This window comes from Solanum stenotomum, chromosome 6, assembly GCF_019186545.1.
Source record: "Solanum stenotomum isolate F172 chromosome 6, ASM1918654v1, whole genome shotgun sequence".
NCBI classification, from domain to species: Eukaryota; Viridiplantae; Streptophyta; class Magnoliopsida; order Solanales; family Solanaceae; genus Solanum; species Solanum stenotomum.
The window spans coordinates 4,923,874-4,942,556 of NC_064287.1; the positions used below are offsets into that span (position 1 = coordinate 4,923,874).

The 18,683-nt window shown below is 35.0% G+C and overlaps 1 protein-coding gene across 2 annotated transcripts; it reads right to left on the minus strand.

The window, feature by feature from the left end:
- Window positions 1–3,914: 3,914 nt before the first annotated feature.
- On the minus strand, window positions 3,915–16,818 carry LOC125868278 (exosome complex component RRP45A-like). Of its 2 annotated transcripts, none has more exons than XM_049548910.1 (11): window positions 16,564–16,818; window positions 16,228–16,437; window positions 15,699–15,794; window positions 15,486–15,600; window positions 12,536–12,613; window positions 12,240–12,428; window positions 11,174–11,263; window positions 10,596–10,735; window positions 10,165–10,223; window positions 6,574–6,820; window positions 3,915–4,380 (listed from the first exon to the last, which is right to left on the minus strand). In XM_049548910.1, exons 1-10 carry the CDS (start codon window positions 16,698–16,700, stop codon window positions 6,603–6,605), a joined length of 1,332 nt encoding a protein of 443 aa, XP_049404867.1. In that variant the 5' UTR covers window positions 16,701–16,818; the 3' UTR covers window positions 3,915–4,380; window positions 6,574–6,602. The 2 variants fall into 2 exon arrangements, with proteins under 2 accessions (XP_049404867.1, XP_049404868.1); XM_049548911.1 differs by having other exon boundaries at window positions 3,915–4,376; window positions 6,570–6,820.
- Window positions 16,819–18,683: the final 1,865 nt, after the last annotated feature.

The following is an 18,683-nucleotide window of genomic DNA, read 5'->3' on the forward strand; positions in this document are numbered from 1 at the left end:
ATATATATGGGTTCATCTCACTCTATTGTAGCTGAATTTAAATCTAATATGATAAGTGAATTTGAGATGACTGATTTGGGTTTGTTACATTACTTCCTTAGGCTTAAGGTGAAACAAGGAGAAGGTGAAGTATTTGTTTCTCAAAAGAAATATGCATCAGACCTTCTTAAAAGATTTGGCCTTGTCAATTGCAAATCTGCCGCAACACCCATGAATATGAATGAAAAATTGCAGCAGGAAAATGGTATTGGGCAAGCCAATGCAAGAAGTTTTAGAAGTCTAGTTGGAGGTTTGATTTATTTGGCTCATACTCGTCCAGATATCTCATATTCTGTTGGTGTTGTTTCAAGGTTTATGAGCAATCTATCAAAGCATCATTTTGGAGCTGCAAAAAGAATTTTACACTATGTTGCAGGAACGTTAGAATATGGTATTTCGTATTCTCATGTTTCAAATTTCAGATTGTTGGGCTTTACTGACAGCGATTGGGGAGGCTCGGTGGATGATAGGAAGAGTACATCAGGCAATGTGTTCAGCCTTGGATTAGGCACAATAACATGGAGTTCGAAGAAACAAGTAACGACAACATTGTCGTCTTCAGAGGCAGAGTACATCGCAACAACTGCTTTAGCTTGTCAATGCATTTGGCTTAGGAGAATTTTGGTTGATTTGAACCAGAAGCAAGAGAAAGCAACGGAAATTTATTGCGACAACAAATCCACTATTTCAATGGCTAAGAATCCTGCATTTCATGGAAGAACAAAGCACATTGACATTCGCTTCCATTTTATTCGTGAGTTGGTGGAAAAAGAAGAGATCATATTGAAGTTTTGCAACACTAATGAACAAGTAGCAGATATCTTCACAAAGGCACTGCCATATCAGAAGCATGTCTATTTTAGATCATTGTTTGCTGTTAGTGATTTTGAATCAAAGGGGAATGTTGAATAAATGATTCAAACAAAAAGAAGAGAAAAGTTACTGCAGTTTTTTTAGTGATTTTACTGCACTTTGACTTAGTCTAGGATGATTGTTATTTGGCCCTTAAGTTTCTCTTTTTAGTTGAAAGCACTACTGAGTTAGTGCCCTTTTAATTCTGCATTTTAGTTGAGTTTTAAGCCTATTTAACAGGCATCATTGATGATGAAGATGATATATGAAAACAGAAGCTTACAGCTTATAGTTAAAGACTGCCTGCTAGTTATTCTTTTCCTTTCCAATATTTTGGTTCTTGAGTGAGCTTGAGGTTTGTGTTCTCCAACACTAGTGAGTTTACCATTTTACCCCTATTAATTATGAAGTGGGTGAAAAGTTCTACATTTTTCAAAATAATTAGTCATTTAATTGAGGGTATAATAGGTAAAAAGAATTTGTCATTTCTTGATTTATCAAAATGGACAAGTAATTAGGGACAGCTATAAAAGGAAAAGTGGACAAGTAATCAGGGACAGAGGGAGTACTATATAAAATAGAGTTGAAAGATTAAAATGGAACAAGGTTAAGTTAGCATGACAAAATGAAAAATGGGGGCAAGTTAGAGTTGTGTATGTGCTTTTAATTGATATTTGTGCCATGTCATGGCATGTGAAGTACACACATTCGACTATATAAAATAGAGTTGAAAGATTAAAATGGAATAAGGTTAAGTTAGCATGACAAAATGAAAAATGGGGGCAAGTTAGAGGAGTTGTGTATGTGTTTTTAATTGATTTTTGTGCCATGTCATGGCATGTTTCGACTATATAAAATAGAGTTGAAAGATTAAAATGGAACAAGGTTAAGTTAGCATGACAAAATAAAAAATGGGGGCAAGTTAGAAGAGTTGTGTATGTGTTTTTAATTGATTTTTGTGCCATGTCATGGCATGTGAAGTACACACATCCGACTATATAAAATAGAGTTGAACGATTAAAATGGAACAAGGTTAAGTTAGCATGACAAAATGAAAAATGGGGGCAAGTTAGAGGAGTTGTGTATGTGTTTTTAATTGATTTTTGTATCATGTCATGGCATGTGAAGTACACACATCCGACTTTGTTGATTCTTTGGAAAGAAGTGCCAAAATGGAACATAAAAATTGGAGTTAAAGAGTTCAAATGGAACAAGATTGAGTTAAAGTGTCAAAATGAAATTTAGGAATAAGTTTAAGGGTGTGTATATGTGTTTGACCAATATATAATGAATTGCACTTACCTAATATTTTATAGCAACACTATGTTTTTTAAGTTCATTTTAATTTCACAATAGTTTGTACAACTCCAGTGCACTTCCATACCTCTACATGAAAGCTATCTAGGCTACAAGATTTTTTTCATCCACATATTTTTTTATGGTATCCTAATTCCTATATCTCAGACCCCTAATTCTATGAGTATAACTAAAATCACTATCATCCACAAACGTGTGAAGATTTAAAATGTTATCCTCTTTGATCAAATTAGTCTCTCATTATCTTCTGTCAATACTTGTTGAAAATCATCCTTAATACGATCTTGTTGAACTTCTTACTCTTCTTCTCTCTCAGTTGTGCTAGTTTAAACAATTATTTCTCTTCTTCTCGTGACTTTATTTTTTTTTGGTTTCCCACCCGGTGTCCGGAGCCCACATTGGAGCTCCGACTAAATCCGGGCCGCGCTCTGCAAGGCCCATTCGGGGGTGGCGCTCCCAACAGGATTTTCTCCATACCCAGGGCTCAAACCCGAGACCTCTGGTTAAGGGTGAAGCACTCCCACCAGTACACCACAACCCATGTTGGTAAGAAATTTTGATTGCGTAATGACAACAAAAGCAATGTGTTTCTTCTTCTCGTGACTTAAACTTTATTACAAGTCATCTAGAGCTTCCCATTGCATTGGGTTTTACTAATTATATGAGTTATTGACAATAATACAACTGATTATGCCAAGTAAATTTTTAATTATGCCTAGTGTAAATCTATCAAATTTAACGCCTTGAGTTCATGCAAATCTTTTATTACCAAATTCTAGTTTGTTATGTTGAGTCTTTAGATTAATTAGATATTAATACGGTGTAGGTTAATGTATGCAAACATTAATTCTTTTAATCAAAAACTAAAAGAAATTTGATATCTAACAACTCTAGTAACATACAATAATACGAAAGCTTACTAACTACATAGTGAAACAAATCTCTGACATTTAAATGTGTTTTAGAATATAAAGTTTGGATGATTGTTATGCATTATTTCATAATGTATCGCATTATATTGTATTGTGTTGTGTTGTATCATAGTGTACTATCTTAATGAATATAACGTTTGGATAGATTGTATCGTTCTTCGTCGTTACATAATATCACATATTCCTAATTTGAGTGATTAACCTACTAGAAGTCGTAGGGTATGGGGCACAACTACTATGAAAAGGTAGGATAAATAATAAAATAAAACTATTAAATAATAAGTAAAGACAAAATGAGAAGAAAATATTACGATAACAACGCGATCACACCAAATCGATCGTTACAATGGGTATTTTCGTCACTACCTAAAGATAAATTTAAACGAGAAGATAAAATAAAATTTAAGTAACAATCAAAACAAACATTACATATAGACTAACATTACAATACAACCATCCAAACAAGGTGTAAGAAAGAATATAGAATATATGCTAATCAATTTCTAGGCACATCAATAAGCTAGCAAATTACCTAACTAATTAGACTTCGGATTCATTCTTTTCAGTAAATGGAGGCAACATGTATAATTGGGGTTATTTGCACTTTTTGCCCGTTTTATGTTACTTTTAATTATGTTCTTCGTAATAAATATTTTTTTGCAGAGTCAAAGATTATATTTTTGTATCATAATATCCCTTTAAGTTATGTCCGAACATAACTTCAATTTTTTAAAATCAATATGGTACAATGTCAACATAAATGAACTTGATATGTTTAGGCCAATCGAATAGGGTTATCACATAAACAGTTGATCAGTCAAGTCTAGCAGAAGAGCGTCTACAAAGTAATTGTCTTTTCTCTACAACTCTACATATAGAAATCCTCTACAAGGACAAAGAAAACATCAAAAGCGAAAACTCTCAATAACAAAGCATTTTTACTCTTCCTCTGAGTCCCGAGTTCAAGTCCAGGAAAGAAGTTCAAATCAAGATTTCAGAATATGCCACTAGTTCTGCTGCGGGATCAAGTGATTGGAACTCAAGCTAGGTAACCAATACCAAATGCAGCATTCTTTAATCATATCCATTCACACTGAACATCGATGGCAATGGTGGTTTCAATTCATGTCCTTCAATTTGAGACACAATGATGTAACTGCTTGTATCGGGAACTTCATGAGCCTCTCCAACTGTGCAATTAGTCACAGAATTTACTATTACCATGCATAGTAATGTCTATCTGAGAGAAGAAAATGAAAGTAGTTAAGCTAAATGTGTTTCATAGTATAGATATACAACCAAATAACTAGCTGCAGTATGACGTTTTGATCTATACAAGAGTAATGAATAAACACTATCATGTACTGGCAGACTGGTTTCAAACTTTTGATACCTTTAAACTCCAATTAGTTGAGTAGAAAGAAATTCAGATAAGAGGAAGAATTGGAACGATTTCACTCAAATAGGCAGGAGTGATGAATAAACAGTACCATGTACTGACCGACTGGTTTCAAACTTTTGATACTTTTTAAACTCCAATTAGTTCAGTAGAAAGAAATTCAGACAAGACAAAGAATTGGAACGATTTCACTCAAATAGGCAGGAATTTTGGCCAAAAACATCCCTTAAGTATACTCATAGCTTAAACTACATCCTTAAAATATCACTACAAGCAAGAAATATCCCTTAGGTACACTCACAAGTTAAACTAAAACTACATCTCCTTAAGATATCTCTGTAAGCAAAAAAAAAAAAACACCCTTCAAGTTCATCGAAATTTGCAGGTTACATCCTTCTGTTATTCATGGCTACAAAAATAACAGAATCCTTAAAATCACATGCAAGACATGTCATCTTCGCCAAAAAACCATGGTTCACATAGAAAACCTATTCTAAGTTGCACGGACTCTTCACTTTCGTTGCTGCACCCGCGTCGAATTCTCCAAAAATACACTCCCTTTGGAGAATCCGACACGCACATGCTGACATTTTTGAAGAGTCCGAGCAACATAGAACCTATTACAGAAATGAGAATAAAGCTACACACTGCTTTGTGTCATATAAAGGAGGAGTATTTTTGTCAGTACAAAAAAAAAAGCAGACCACTTGTTTTCTTATATAATGTATGGAGTGTGCATAGGTTTTTCCTTTAGTTAATGACCGGGCATGGAAATCAGGCAATATTTTGGGAAAATGTGACATTCAGTTTTGTAGGAGTCCGTTGGTTTTGTAACAGTGGATTAGAAAAGGAGGAAGGCTGCTCATTACAAAAAACTTGAAGGATGATTTTTGTTCACAGTGATATTTCAAACAGTTTAAGTTGTGGGTATACTAAAGATGTTTTTGGCCCTCGTTAGGTGGCATCAAAATGGACAGGTAAATTTGTTTTGGAAGAGCTTTTATATGTTTCATGTGGTTGTCCCCTTTTGCTCCTTTATTGCTTGTATTCTCTTGATTATTGTTTCTTGAGAAAGGTAACTTGCCTGTATTCTCTTAATTGTATTGTAGTTGATAGACCCACATACAACCTGCTTGTATCAGAACTCCCACATAAAACTTGTATAGAAACAAAAAGGTATTTTTGTTTTTTTTAAAAACTTGTGCATTATTTATTAATTAATGTTAACAAAAGTATAAAACCATATACTCCTAGATTTACTTGAGCTTCATAAAAACGTGCAGAAGAGATGGAGGTTTCTCGTCTGGTATAGTCACTCTTGGAAATTAGCAAAGGGGGAACACTGATCAATACCTTTTTGGTAAATATATAAACCAACTTAAGAATGCCCACAAATTATCCATTTTACATTAGCATCTTAATAACATTATAGGAGCACATGCTAAAGTTGAAGCCTTGGAGGAGTAAGATGACCTAGTCATCCTTTTGTCTCTTTTATTTTTCTATTTTGTTTTTGGCAATCCAGTTAAAAGATTGGGACAGTTGGGCCGTATCTCCAAAACAAGTCTATGTACATATCTTTGAATTTTGGTTTAATAAATTGGCTCATGGCACCTTTTGATTTATTTTTAAAAAAAAAGGATGACCAAGTCACAAAGCAAAGGCAATCACATTATGGGAAAAATTACTTTTTAATCTATTATGAAAAAATGTAGAGATGTAGTATATTTGAGAATTCCTCGCAGATCTCCAGTACATATGATACTCCTCCAAGCCTGAAGTATATAACTTCCATTTTTCATCAAACCTAAAGGTGTCCAACAACACCATAAGACAGACAAGAAAGGAGTAGTGGAACTGCACTGGAGAGGACAACTATGATTGTTTAAAGACAAACTTGAACTGGGCATCTGATTAAAACAATCACGCACCTCTTCCCCCAGCCGAGTAAGGAAGAAAGCAGTTACCAAGAACAGATGCTATTTACAAGCTGGAATAGTTTGCATGCCATAATTAACATAATCCACCACGTACCTCAAGAAGATAGATCACACATGCATTCTCTAAACTGCGGCAGTATTAGATGATTTCTTCTTTTTCCGCTTGTTTTTAGGCTTAACAGCATCTTGTAAAGTTTTTTCTTTGCTCGTTGCCATTTCTTTTCCAGCTGAGTCAGTCGAGGAAGATACTGGATTAACATCTGAAAGTGGTTCATCTGATTTTGTTTCATCTCTAATAGTATCACCTAAATTGTCTAGATTCATAGGCACTGCAACTGAACCTGCATAATGTATAATCAATCAATGTATTAAGTCAGCTTATCCCCCATCGTGCAGTGCTTGTTTCAAGCAATAATGTCCACACTTCAGCACACAGACTTTCTGGTTTTCACAACTTTCTTAGTGTTGACCAATTTCATATTCAAAGATCAAAACATATAATGACAAACCTACAAATAGGCTCAACCGTGCAGGGACAAAGTATTAAAAGATGTACCGTTCAAAATAATAACATTCAAGGCAATAATTAGGTGCTAACAAGAGAAATAGTCAGAAAGAAACACATAACCTCCTACTTTTCATTTAAACAAATTACAAGATAGGTCATGTTTAAGAATTTACACGGCATAAACTGTACTATCAAAGGCATCTTTAAATGTCAGGAACCAAAATCGAAAATGCCACACTCCCTTCCACTCTAGATTTAAGAGAGTTCTCAATTATGACGCAGTTTCCTTCAACCTCTTCCGAATTTTCCAGCTTCACATCCTCTAATGGCCATCCTTTGATGGAAACAACTCGTCTGAAGGACAAAACACCTGTTCTTACCCCAAATTCAAAATTTCAACATTTAGTGATCAATTTCCCATCCAATGTCATGTACAATCTCCATAGATGATCATGATTCTTCTTAGGTCCCCCTGCACCATCATTATTCTTATGCAGTAAACATGGCTGTTGAATTATTCAAACATGTAATATATGAGCAGCTGATCCTTCCTTCTCCCTCTTTTGCATATTTATCTGGCAGCTTGAGGCCAGCTTCAAAATGAGATATATCACCACCCAGTGATGTTATTGAAATGAATGTTGTTGGCAAAGTTCTTCACCCAATCAAATCAAACCACACTACAGAATTCCTGCTATTTTCTCTCAACTAGAAGGATTTTCCACTTGCTACATAGAAAGTTCTCCGTCCAATCAGCAATTAGTTCAAACTATTATGCTTTGAATTACATCGCATGTTCTGTATCACAAGGCTTACATTATTCCTATAGCAAGCCAGAGCTCTTTATTACATGGAAAGATGGATCTTATTCAGTAGAGCTCACAGCTAAAACAATGCGAAATATTGGAGGAACTTTGGGTAGCCTCATGTTGATAAGAAAGGCAAGGAAATCCAGAAAAGATGGGTGTCAGAAAAGTTAAGCTGATCGAGAGGATGAGATGATTGAAGGGTTCTTAATTCTTTAAAATTCTAGATAGAAGAAACCACTTTTCTATAGCTACTAATAAAAAGGAGTTCTCTCCTACCCACAGAAACACAAATGTTTTTATGTTAAAGTACTTGAAAGTTCTTATGTTCAATAATGTATGCTTACGCTCCGCAAGCGGCTTGGATGAGGAGGACAAGAAGCGCTTTTGGGAGGATTTGGACGAGATGGTGAGAAGTATACCGCTCACTGAGAAGCTATTCATAGGAGGTGATTTTAATGGACACATCGGGTCAATTAAGACTTCAGAGTGGGTGGGTTATGACAATGTGCAAGGAGGTTTCAGATTCAGGGACAGGAACTAAGGCAAAGCCGCACTTTTGGAGTTCGCGAGAGCTTCTGAATTGGTGGTAGCCAATTTGAGTTTCCCTAAGGAGGAGGAGCACTTGGCTACCTTCTGCAATACAGTGGCTAAGACTCAAATTGATTTTTTGCTCCTTAGGAAGGTTGATAGAAGTCTTTGTAAAGACTGTAAGGTCATCCTTAGTGAGAATTCACGACCCAACATAAGCTTTTGGGGATGAATTTGGAGATCAAGGAGAGGAAGAAGAGGATTGTGGATGACCGGCAAAGAATCAAATGGGTAGCTTGACTATGGCCGATACCCCAGAGATAAGGGAGAATATGATGGCTATGAAGGCTTGGGTGTAGTGAGATGCGGACAGTATGTGGGATAAGACTGCCAGTTGCATCAGTTGCATTAGGAAAGAGAGGTGTTGAGGTGTTGGGAGTCTCGAGAGGCTGATCTGGTGGGCATCGAGGGGATTAGTGGTGGAATGGAGAAATACAAGGGAAGGTGGAGGCAAAGAAGGTGACTTACACGAAGTTGGTGGAGAGTAAGGATGAGGAAGAAAAGCGGACAAACAGGGAGAAGTATAAGATGACTAGAAAGGAGGCAAAGTAAGCGGTTATGATGGCAAAAACAACAGCTTTTGAACGTTCTGTACGCAGGGACAAAGGCAGTGATAAGAAGTTTTACAAGCTAGCCAAGGCGAGAGAGAGGAGAGTCCGTGACCTTGACTAAGTGAAGTGCATCAAGGATGAGGACAACAAAGTACTGGTGAAGGAGGCACTCATTAGAAGATGGCAATCATACTTTCATAAGCTCTTGAACGAAGAGGGGGGCAAAGACATCGTGCTGGGGGATTTGGAGCACTTGCAGCTTACCGAGGACATGGTCTTAGATAGGAAGGTGTGGAGGACACAATTTAAGGTAGAAAGGTAGGAGTGTATCCAAACTAGTCGGTAGGAGTGAATAGTCTTGTTGTCCATTCTAGTAGTCGTAGTATTACTCCTATTTCTTGTTCCTCTATTTCTGTTATATTTTGTATTTTCGTGTAGTTTGATAATAGTATTATTTTGTTGTAGTATTATTCTGCTCTCTATCTGTTGTTTTTATTACTGTCTCTTGTTTCTTGTATTTCCATTACTTTTTTTTCTAGACTGTTTTTATCTTAAGCCAAGGGTTTATCTAAAACGGCCTCTCTACCTCTAAGCTAGAGGTAAGGTCTGTGTACACTCTACCCTCCCCAAACCCAACTTTGTGGGACTACACTGGTAATGTTGTTGTTTCTTACAAGCTTATTATAAGCAATTTTTATTATTTGGGGTCATTTCTTTAGTGAGTGCATGTTATGACGCATGAAACTGATGATAGGTTATCTTTATAGCTGACAACAATATAAAAGTTCCAACTTCTTCTTCTCTTACTCAGTGTTTCATGCCACATAACATTCTTTATACACAAATTAAGAGACAAATCAGGCAGACATTTTATTGGCGTGCAATTAGATTAGAAGTCTCACAAACTTGTTAACAATTTTTAGATAGTCCTGTATAATTTCTAAATTTACTTTGACAAGTAAAGCTGGACAATACCACATAAAATGAAGTATCCATCTGTTGTGAGATTAGCAAAGTCTTTGACTATATTAACAAATATACACACACACACACACATACATACATACATACATTTAATAAGACCATGCTTACCATGAACTTCACTGTTCCAAAACCTATACACTGTTCATAAAGCTTATTTGGGTAATTTAGCCCCATTTATCTTTAAGTCAGATAGCCATACACGAGGAGCTCCAAGCTTATACTTAATATAAAATCATAAAACTCACCACGAGAAGCAAGAGTAGCTTTCAATTCGTCAGTGTTGACACCCTCTGAATATGGATCCCTAAGTAGGAAAAAAAGGAAGTATTTGCAGTGAGATAGAGCAAAATCAACTATAAACATGTCCAAATAAGTTTCTGGATGCACTTTAAGATGGAGAAATGCATCTCCTCTTAAATGGGTTAGTTCTTTCAAAACCAAGAACATACAAATTGCTTCTTCAAAGAACAACTTTTGGTTAATATAGTAAGATGAAATTACATGGGTTATCAATTATGCATGCCAAAAGAAATAAACCTCTTAGCACAAAGACAGCATTCCAGGGCACTTTGGCAACTTATATAATATAAGCATATTGTAGAAGCATATAAAATTGCATCGCAAATAATTAATTTTCTGGTAAACAGACTCATAATGAGACAGGACAAAGATCTACCAACTGGACGGCCCGCCTGTGAAACTCCGGTTCTTATCAGTCCTCTTGTTGATTCTACCCTGCTCGACATCCATGTCATCACTCTGACTAGCACTGCACTCTTCTGATTTCAATTTTTGCCCCTCCAAAATTTGCTTAGCCTTATCATTAAAGAGATGGAATAAGAAATCTGAACACTGAAGTCTTAAGATTGAAACTCAGCTGACTGAAAAATCTAAGTCAAAATTATTGATGCTGAAGATGAAGTTTGCTTCAGTCTTTATCTCAAAAAAGAAAAATTGATGAAGTTTGCTTTAGTCTTTATCCACAAAAATAAAAATTGAAGTTTTCTTCGGATAAGGATCAACATTGTGATGAAAGATATACTCTAACAATTGAGAGACTAAAACACTTATGTCTCTTCCTAGCAATATCCACCATTTTTCAGATTCTAGTAAGAACTAAAGTTGATTTCAAGGGATAAACCATTTAAACTAATTTTCATTAACCTTTTTTAACGTGTCTAACTGTGATGACTCTAATCATTCAGTATAATGGCTCTACACGTACACTAGACCTATGAAACAACCTCCACATACCTTTCCACCTGGTTCATTGACATCAACAGCATTAATAGGAGCATGTCGCTTGACCATTCTGAGAGCTCTCTCTGTTTTATAAGATTCAACCTATAAGAGAATACAATTCAGCCTATCAGGAACCAATCAACCAACCATAACCACCTGTACAAGTTGGCAAACGCAAACTTATCCCAATTCACAGAAGCATCTAACATGTAACCAGAAAAAACATACTTCGGCCATTCATATAGGGAACAATATTCAATTGCCTTCTTGTTCACCGAGATAGGAAAAGAACGCACAAGTTTTTGAAAAAATTGCACATTTCCCCTTCAGACATACTGGTCTTTAATTTTTGTCCTTAGCTATCGAACTTATGCCTGGGAGACATAGGCGCATATCTTGTGGGATATTATAATGCGAAAATATAAACTTATGCCCAGCAAAAAAAATGTTTAACTTGAGAGGAAAAAATTAAAGACCGGCACAAAATAGGGGCATAAGTGCCAAAGACCCCAATTATTTTAGAGCAAGTTCGAATCTATAATTATTACTCCCTCCGTTCACTTTTACTTATCACTTTTTTTTCAACAAGGGTAATTCACTTTTACTTGTCACTTTTAACATATAAAGAAAAGACAAATATATTTTTCCGTTTCACCATCAACATTAACTACTTATTCCCTAAATCATTTCTCAAGACTTAAACTTATACATCAATTAATATAGGTATTGTGCTAAAATACAATATATATCATTGTTTCTTAAATGAGCGTGCAAAGTCCAAAGTGGACAAGTAAAAGTGAACGGAGAGAGCACTAAGTATAAATATGTCTCTTTACTATTTTTAAGTGTAACGTGACTATTCCAAATGATTATAGAGGTCATGATAGACTTCTTGAGTTCAATGCTCAATCAGCAGTGATCTATAAATATCTTTAAAGCATCTTCTGATTGGTGACTTTTTAATACATGTATTTTTTAACAATGAAAAAAAACATATGAATAAATTATGATTTCACCCTACCTTTTGTTTTGATTTCAGAAATCATTTGAAATTTAGTCTGAGTTACCAAATACTTACAACTGTTTTAATTTTGCTAGTTATATCTCCGGCTTTTACTGATGCTATGCGTAGACACTGCATGACAACACTTTGCATGACACCATGTCCTCCAGCTTTTTGAATTGCACAGACATCACCATTTGCATTCAGGGTGACGGACATTCTTCCTCCCATAACAGCTTCTTCATGATGTGTTGGATCTATAACCTACCAATACGAATTAGATTAGAATTAAGTTAGCATTAGATTTTTCAAGACCATATAACTATAACAGCATAAAACAATGAAAAGAGGAAATTTTAACAGTTGCTTACCATATGCTCGTCTCCAATAAATGCAAAAGTTACTGCTATAGGTAGATGGTGTACAATCAAGGGAAGTGGCTCCCTCACCTGCCAAAGTTCAGGAAGTACTCAATCAGTCAACATTTAAGGTATTTAAACCAACAATCCAACCACATCAAGTAATAGCAATGCAAATGAACATTTCCCATTACAGTCAAACAATGGAATAATTTATACATCAGCAAAATACTCTGGAAGAAGCAAATTAAAAGGCAGGAGGCACAGGTGAAGCGCAAAGCATAAGATAGAAAACAAAGGAAATAAAAAAACAGCAACAAATGGGCGTTTAGGGATCAAGAACCTAAAGAATCAAAGCAATGCTTTGAGAATTAATTGGCTTTGGAGGTATTCTAACGATGATCAGAATTTATGGGGCTCAGTCATAAAAGCAAAATATGAAGAAAGTGGCAATTGGATGACAAAGGAAGTTACCACTCTCTATGGTGTTAGTTTATGGAAATCCATCCGATCACTATGGGATGATTTCAAACCAAACACCAAGACTAAAGTGGTAGATGGTGCTAAAATTAGATTCTGAAAGGAGGATTGGCATGAAGCAGGAAATCTGGAGACACTTTTCCCAGACATACACACTCTGGTTCTTCAACAACAAAGTACAATAGCTGAACTATGGACACCTCATGGGTGGAACATTATATTTAGAAGGCACCTCAATGATTGGGAAATTCCAAGAGTTACAGAATTCTTCAGCGTCATTGAACAATTTAGTGGCTTGGAGCCGGGGAAGGACAGATTACAGTGGTTGGGGAACTGTAAAGGGACCTTTAGAGAAAGTGCAACATATAGGAAGTTGAACCATACAATTACGCAGCACCCAAATGGCCCTGGAAACACAGTTGGAAGGCCAAGATCCCACACAAAGTGGCCTGTTTTGTGTGGTTACTGGCTAAGGAAGTTGTGTTGACACAAGAAAATTTGATGAAGAGGGTGATTACACTGTGCTCTAGATGTTTTTTTGTGGGGAAACTGCAGAAACAGGCAATCACTTGTTCATCCAGATCCAGTGCAAGGTCACTGGCCAATTGCAGAGACTATTCCTAAGGCTCAAAAACATCTCATGGGTCATGCCTGGTAGAATTGCAGAGGCCTTATACAGTTGGGAAGAAGCAGGATTAAAGCAAAGAACAAAAGCAACTGGAGAATCATTCCTGCTACTATTTGGTGGACTATCTGGAAAGAGAGAAATCTTAGAGTTTTTGAGAATAGGGAGAGTAATATGCAGCAAGTAAAATTGAATTGTATCCTAACTTTGTGTTTTTGGTGTAATTAGATCTACTCCAATGACTTTGTCTCTATCATTGATGTTTTAGACTCATTATAGGGATAGGACAGTGCCTTTAGAGTTCATTATATAAATATGGTTTTCAGTACAACCCATGTACTGATTTAAAGAAATAGAAACAGTTACCAATCTCAAATAAAATAAAATAAAAAAAGCAGCAACAAATTGCAGAATATATCAAAACTAAGAACTTCCTCTGCTCACAGTTTCTGAGCAAAGTGGAGGATTTTATGAATTATCCCACAGTGACCTGTAATTTGCCATGACACCAGAAAAAATTCATGGCTTACACAGATGGTATAAGATCACTCTTTCTTATGTTAATTAAGACATAAATAATTATACCAAAATGGAGTAACAGGTTCATGCATTAGTCCAGATAGACACTAACATGAAGATCTCTAACCCAAGGACCTGCAAGCCTTAGTAGATTGGACTCTTCACTTTTGGTGCCGCAGCTGTATCGACACGACAGGACATTGGGTATGGGAGTGGGATAAGTACCAGATCCACTCAATCAACGTTGAAAACTTGGACCACCAACTACAGAGAAATTCAAGTTAAGATTTGGCATTTTAAATTCTCAAGACAAAAGCTAGTGTGTATTTTAGATGGCTACCTACAACTTGAAAAGATGAGTTAGTGGGATTTCACAGGATACATGTAAGTCTTCCACTAATGTCTCATAACTAAGGCATACTTTTATAGCTCTGTTTCTAGATATTTGATTTATTTAGCAGAATCCCCGCACCAGTATCCTTGCTGAATCTGTACCTCCAAATCTTAAAATATAGATCATGAAGGATCCCACCTCTAGATCCGCACCCATATCAAATACCCGCGCCCAAGTTCGAGCAACTTAGCTGCAATCAATAGAATGTAAAGAACAAGTAAAACCCAACTAGAAAGATTAACCAACGAACATATCATTTGTTCTCAATTAGCTATGATTGTGACCACATCTACTGGTAACGAGTTGTGAACAGGCAAGTCAGGTGCTCCTATTATGACAGTAGTTTTTATTTAAGGCAATAGATACACCAAATTCCTCTTCTCTTCCGCTCTTCTTTTTTTCCCAAGTTAACAGGGTCTAAGATGAAGAGTCAAAGACAAACAAGAGCAAACACAATCGAGAATATAAGCAGCTACTCCACAACAAGAATAATGTCTCTCCAAAACAAATCTGTTAATTCTATATTTCTGTGGAAGATATAAGAACTTCCTCCGAAATATAACGTTACCGAGCACATTCAGCAGAGCTCAAAATAACTCCAACCTCATCCAAGAGAAGTTCTCCAAATTTCAAGACAAACTAGTAGGTAAAAAACAGAGGAGACACCACAAAGGGCTTTTTTGGGGGATAATTGAGTCCCCGTGATTATTTTTACAACCAGAACGGAATGATGTGTTAAGCAATGACAAAGGAAAGCCCTCAGATAGGAAAACTTTAATAAAGGAAGAACATATAGGGAAATGTAAGATTCCAAGCTAGTTGCTTGACCAAACATTTTTCTTCTGAATATGGATTTAATGGATGATTCTGTCCAAAGAGATATTACTCATAACGCAACCTCAAAATTGAACGTCATTTAGCGAGAATAAAGCAAGAAAGGAAACCTCGGGTGGATGCAGTGTCACTTCCTGCCCGTCATCTCCTCCTAGTGTACATTCAGGCCTCCGAAATGTCAAAAGCGCAGCTAAAGCAGCAATATTGGCAGCATCAACAAGATTACTGCACTTATAGAAGAATCACATAATTAGTTCCATAACTTCAGATGGAAACGTAGATGGGTACTAAACTGGACCCAAATGTGCACCACTGCAACTTACCCTCCATTGTCCAAAATATGGAGATCAATACGAATTGACCACACCCACTTCCCAGCCACAACACAGAGTGATTCAGTGTCCACAGCCCTACTTTCCCTGCATTACCATTTTTAGATATCAGAATAAAAGAAGACCTAAACAAAGACAACAATTTCTTTTCTTCAACTTCTGTATTTATCTCCAGCAAAACAAATGATGCATAACTAAGTACTACCTAGACAATTGCTTTTCTATCTGCTTTCTACAGAAACAAAAAAATACATGATACCTTCAAACAGATCTACCGCAAAGGCTCAAAAAGCAATTATCCAGTAGTACTACAATGGAAAAAGAATGAGCAGGCGCTTAAAAATTAAAAGCATTTCTCAACCGCTACACAAAAGAAATACAATATATCCTCCACAAGATAGTAAAAACTCTTTCTTCTACAATATACATATAATATTTTGAAGAAAAAAAACAATATACAGCTTACAATACATTTTTTGATGCAAAACAGTCTCGGGAGACATGGTTTTTGAAATGTTACCTTAACCCTCTGTCAATAATGCGACCCAACTCAACAGCAGACTCTGAAGGACGACCTGCCTCAAAAGAAGGATCCGCCATTGGTGAAAACTCAGTAAATACTGAAAGAGTTCCTTCGTTTGGTCGATCTCGATAAGGTTGCACTAGTTGCGACGTAACAAAACTCATAATATGAGTTTGCCCTAGTTGAACTTCTGATGAACCATCTTCTCTGCAAATCAATAACTCTAAACAATCATAATGCAAAATCGCACTAGCATATCTCACATATCATAACAATATTTAAAAAAAAAAAAAAAAAAAAAAACAAGAGAGAGATTGAGCTAGAGGTTTTTACCTGCCGAACTTGATAGTGAGGGCTCGATAATCAAAAGGACGGCGACCATCAACTCTTAGTTCAGATTCTAAAGCAGATTCTATGAACTTCTTCTCATTCACTGTCATTCGCCATGTATTTCCCAATCTTTGCTCCATTATTCCAGAATTGAAAGAAAAAAAGTTAGAAAAAGTTTATATTGTTGGGTTTTCTTCTTCCCAATCCCTATGCAGAGGGTTTAGGGTTTTAGGTTTTAGGCGAGGACCGGCGTTGAGCGACAGTGATGATATTTCCGATTAAAGGAAAGAGTTGAGAAAAAATGAACTTTTTTTATAATTAAAAAAAAAAGTTACCAAAAATGTTTGTATATAAAATTTTAAATATATGTGGCACGACCGTTAATTATATTTTAGTTTTTTATATTTTTCTTCATTTCTTTTTAATTTATCTTAATTTTGTAACTTTAAAAAATAACTACTCAAATTATGGATGGCCAATTACTCTACGAAAAGAGGGTAATTTTTAAGATGTTCCATTTCTTCAAAATTACTTATGTTCTTCTTTAACGATAAATAAGTTAAAAATTAGGATAATTATAAAGCTTCACAAATCAATAAGTTGGACTAAAATATGCAAATGAAGAACTTCGTTCGGAGTCTAAAGAGAATTTAGATTGAAATTTTCAATTAGGAATCTTAATTGTGAGTGAGTTAACCTTCTACGGCAATAATATATTCTTTTGTGTTTCAAATTAACTATCATATTTTGCTTTACGAGAATCAAAGTATGTTACTATAGTTTTTTTATTATTATATTAACATGAGAAAAATTACAACTTGTACTATTTTTAATATAATTATTATTGTGTTGATCTATCCAATTTGATTCTCAAAATTAATTAAAATAACTCTTCATAAACAAAGAGAGTAGTGGATAATGCAAATAATCAAGAGGGAGGAACTGAAACTACATCAAACAAATTGCCGGTAATTGCAATATTTCCTTGTTTGAAGATGAGTTTAAAAGAATTTTTTTTGGCTTATTGAAATTTTAGGTGGCAACTTGCAAAAAGATATTGAAATTAAATGTTTGAGTAATACTACATGAGGTCTTACATTATAATTTAAATTCTATATGATATTCTATGTGGCGTCTTACGTATATTATGTCATATAAAATGTGTGTATATATTTGTTTAAATTTATACAAATTTAAATATTTACTTATACACACAAAATTGACCGACAAAATATTTGTTGAGATTAAGGTAAATGACATATTTATTGTATCATTCTCATTTATATTAGAGTTGATTTTAGTAGTACTTTAATAGTGATTCTTTTTCATTCAAATTGACTAACTACTCCTCACTGTTTACTTTTCATGCATATTTTTATGGGAAAATTGTATGAAATAGCAAACTATTAATTCAAATTAAATTAAATGTTATAGTCATAGTTTCTTTTAAGGAAAAATTACATAAATACACAACACTTCTTTACCTATTCTCAATATTTCCCTACTCTTTTACTAAAATACAAAAATCCCTTATTTTCCCCCAATTCAACTTAATCGGATACTTTATTAGTTTAAGTATCCGCTCGTTATTAATTAAAGTATCCGCGCTGCTATATTATGCATCCGCCCGTTAATTAAGTCTTCGTGCTGCTAACAACTTAATAATTTAAGTATCACCCGTTATTAATTAAAGTATCCGCGCTGCTATATTAAGTATCCACACTGCTATATTATGTATCCGAAAAACACTAAAAAAAGGGATTTTTGGTAATTAATGAAAGAGTAGGGAAAGGAAGTAATTTCTTTCTTATACTATGTCATTTGCCTAATTTTTACTTATTTTAATTGTAATTCGCAACAAACATTTCCTTTTTTTGCCATCTGATTCGGTATACAATTAGCCATTTTATACATTTCGGTATAAAATGCATTTGTGTTTGTATAAAGCGGAGAAAAGTGTATATACAAATACAAATACATATATTTTTGTCCTATACTTATAATTATACAAATTACAATGTATAAATGAATTTATACAAATCTGAACAATTTGCATAAAATTGGATGTTTGTAGGAAATTACAAATCAACAGCTCCATAGCAAACATAAAATTTGTTATGGAG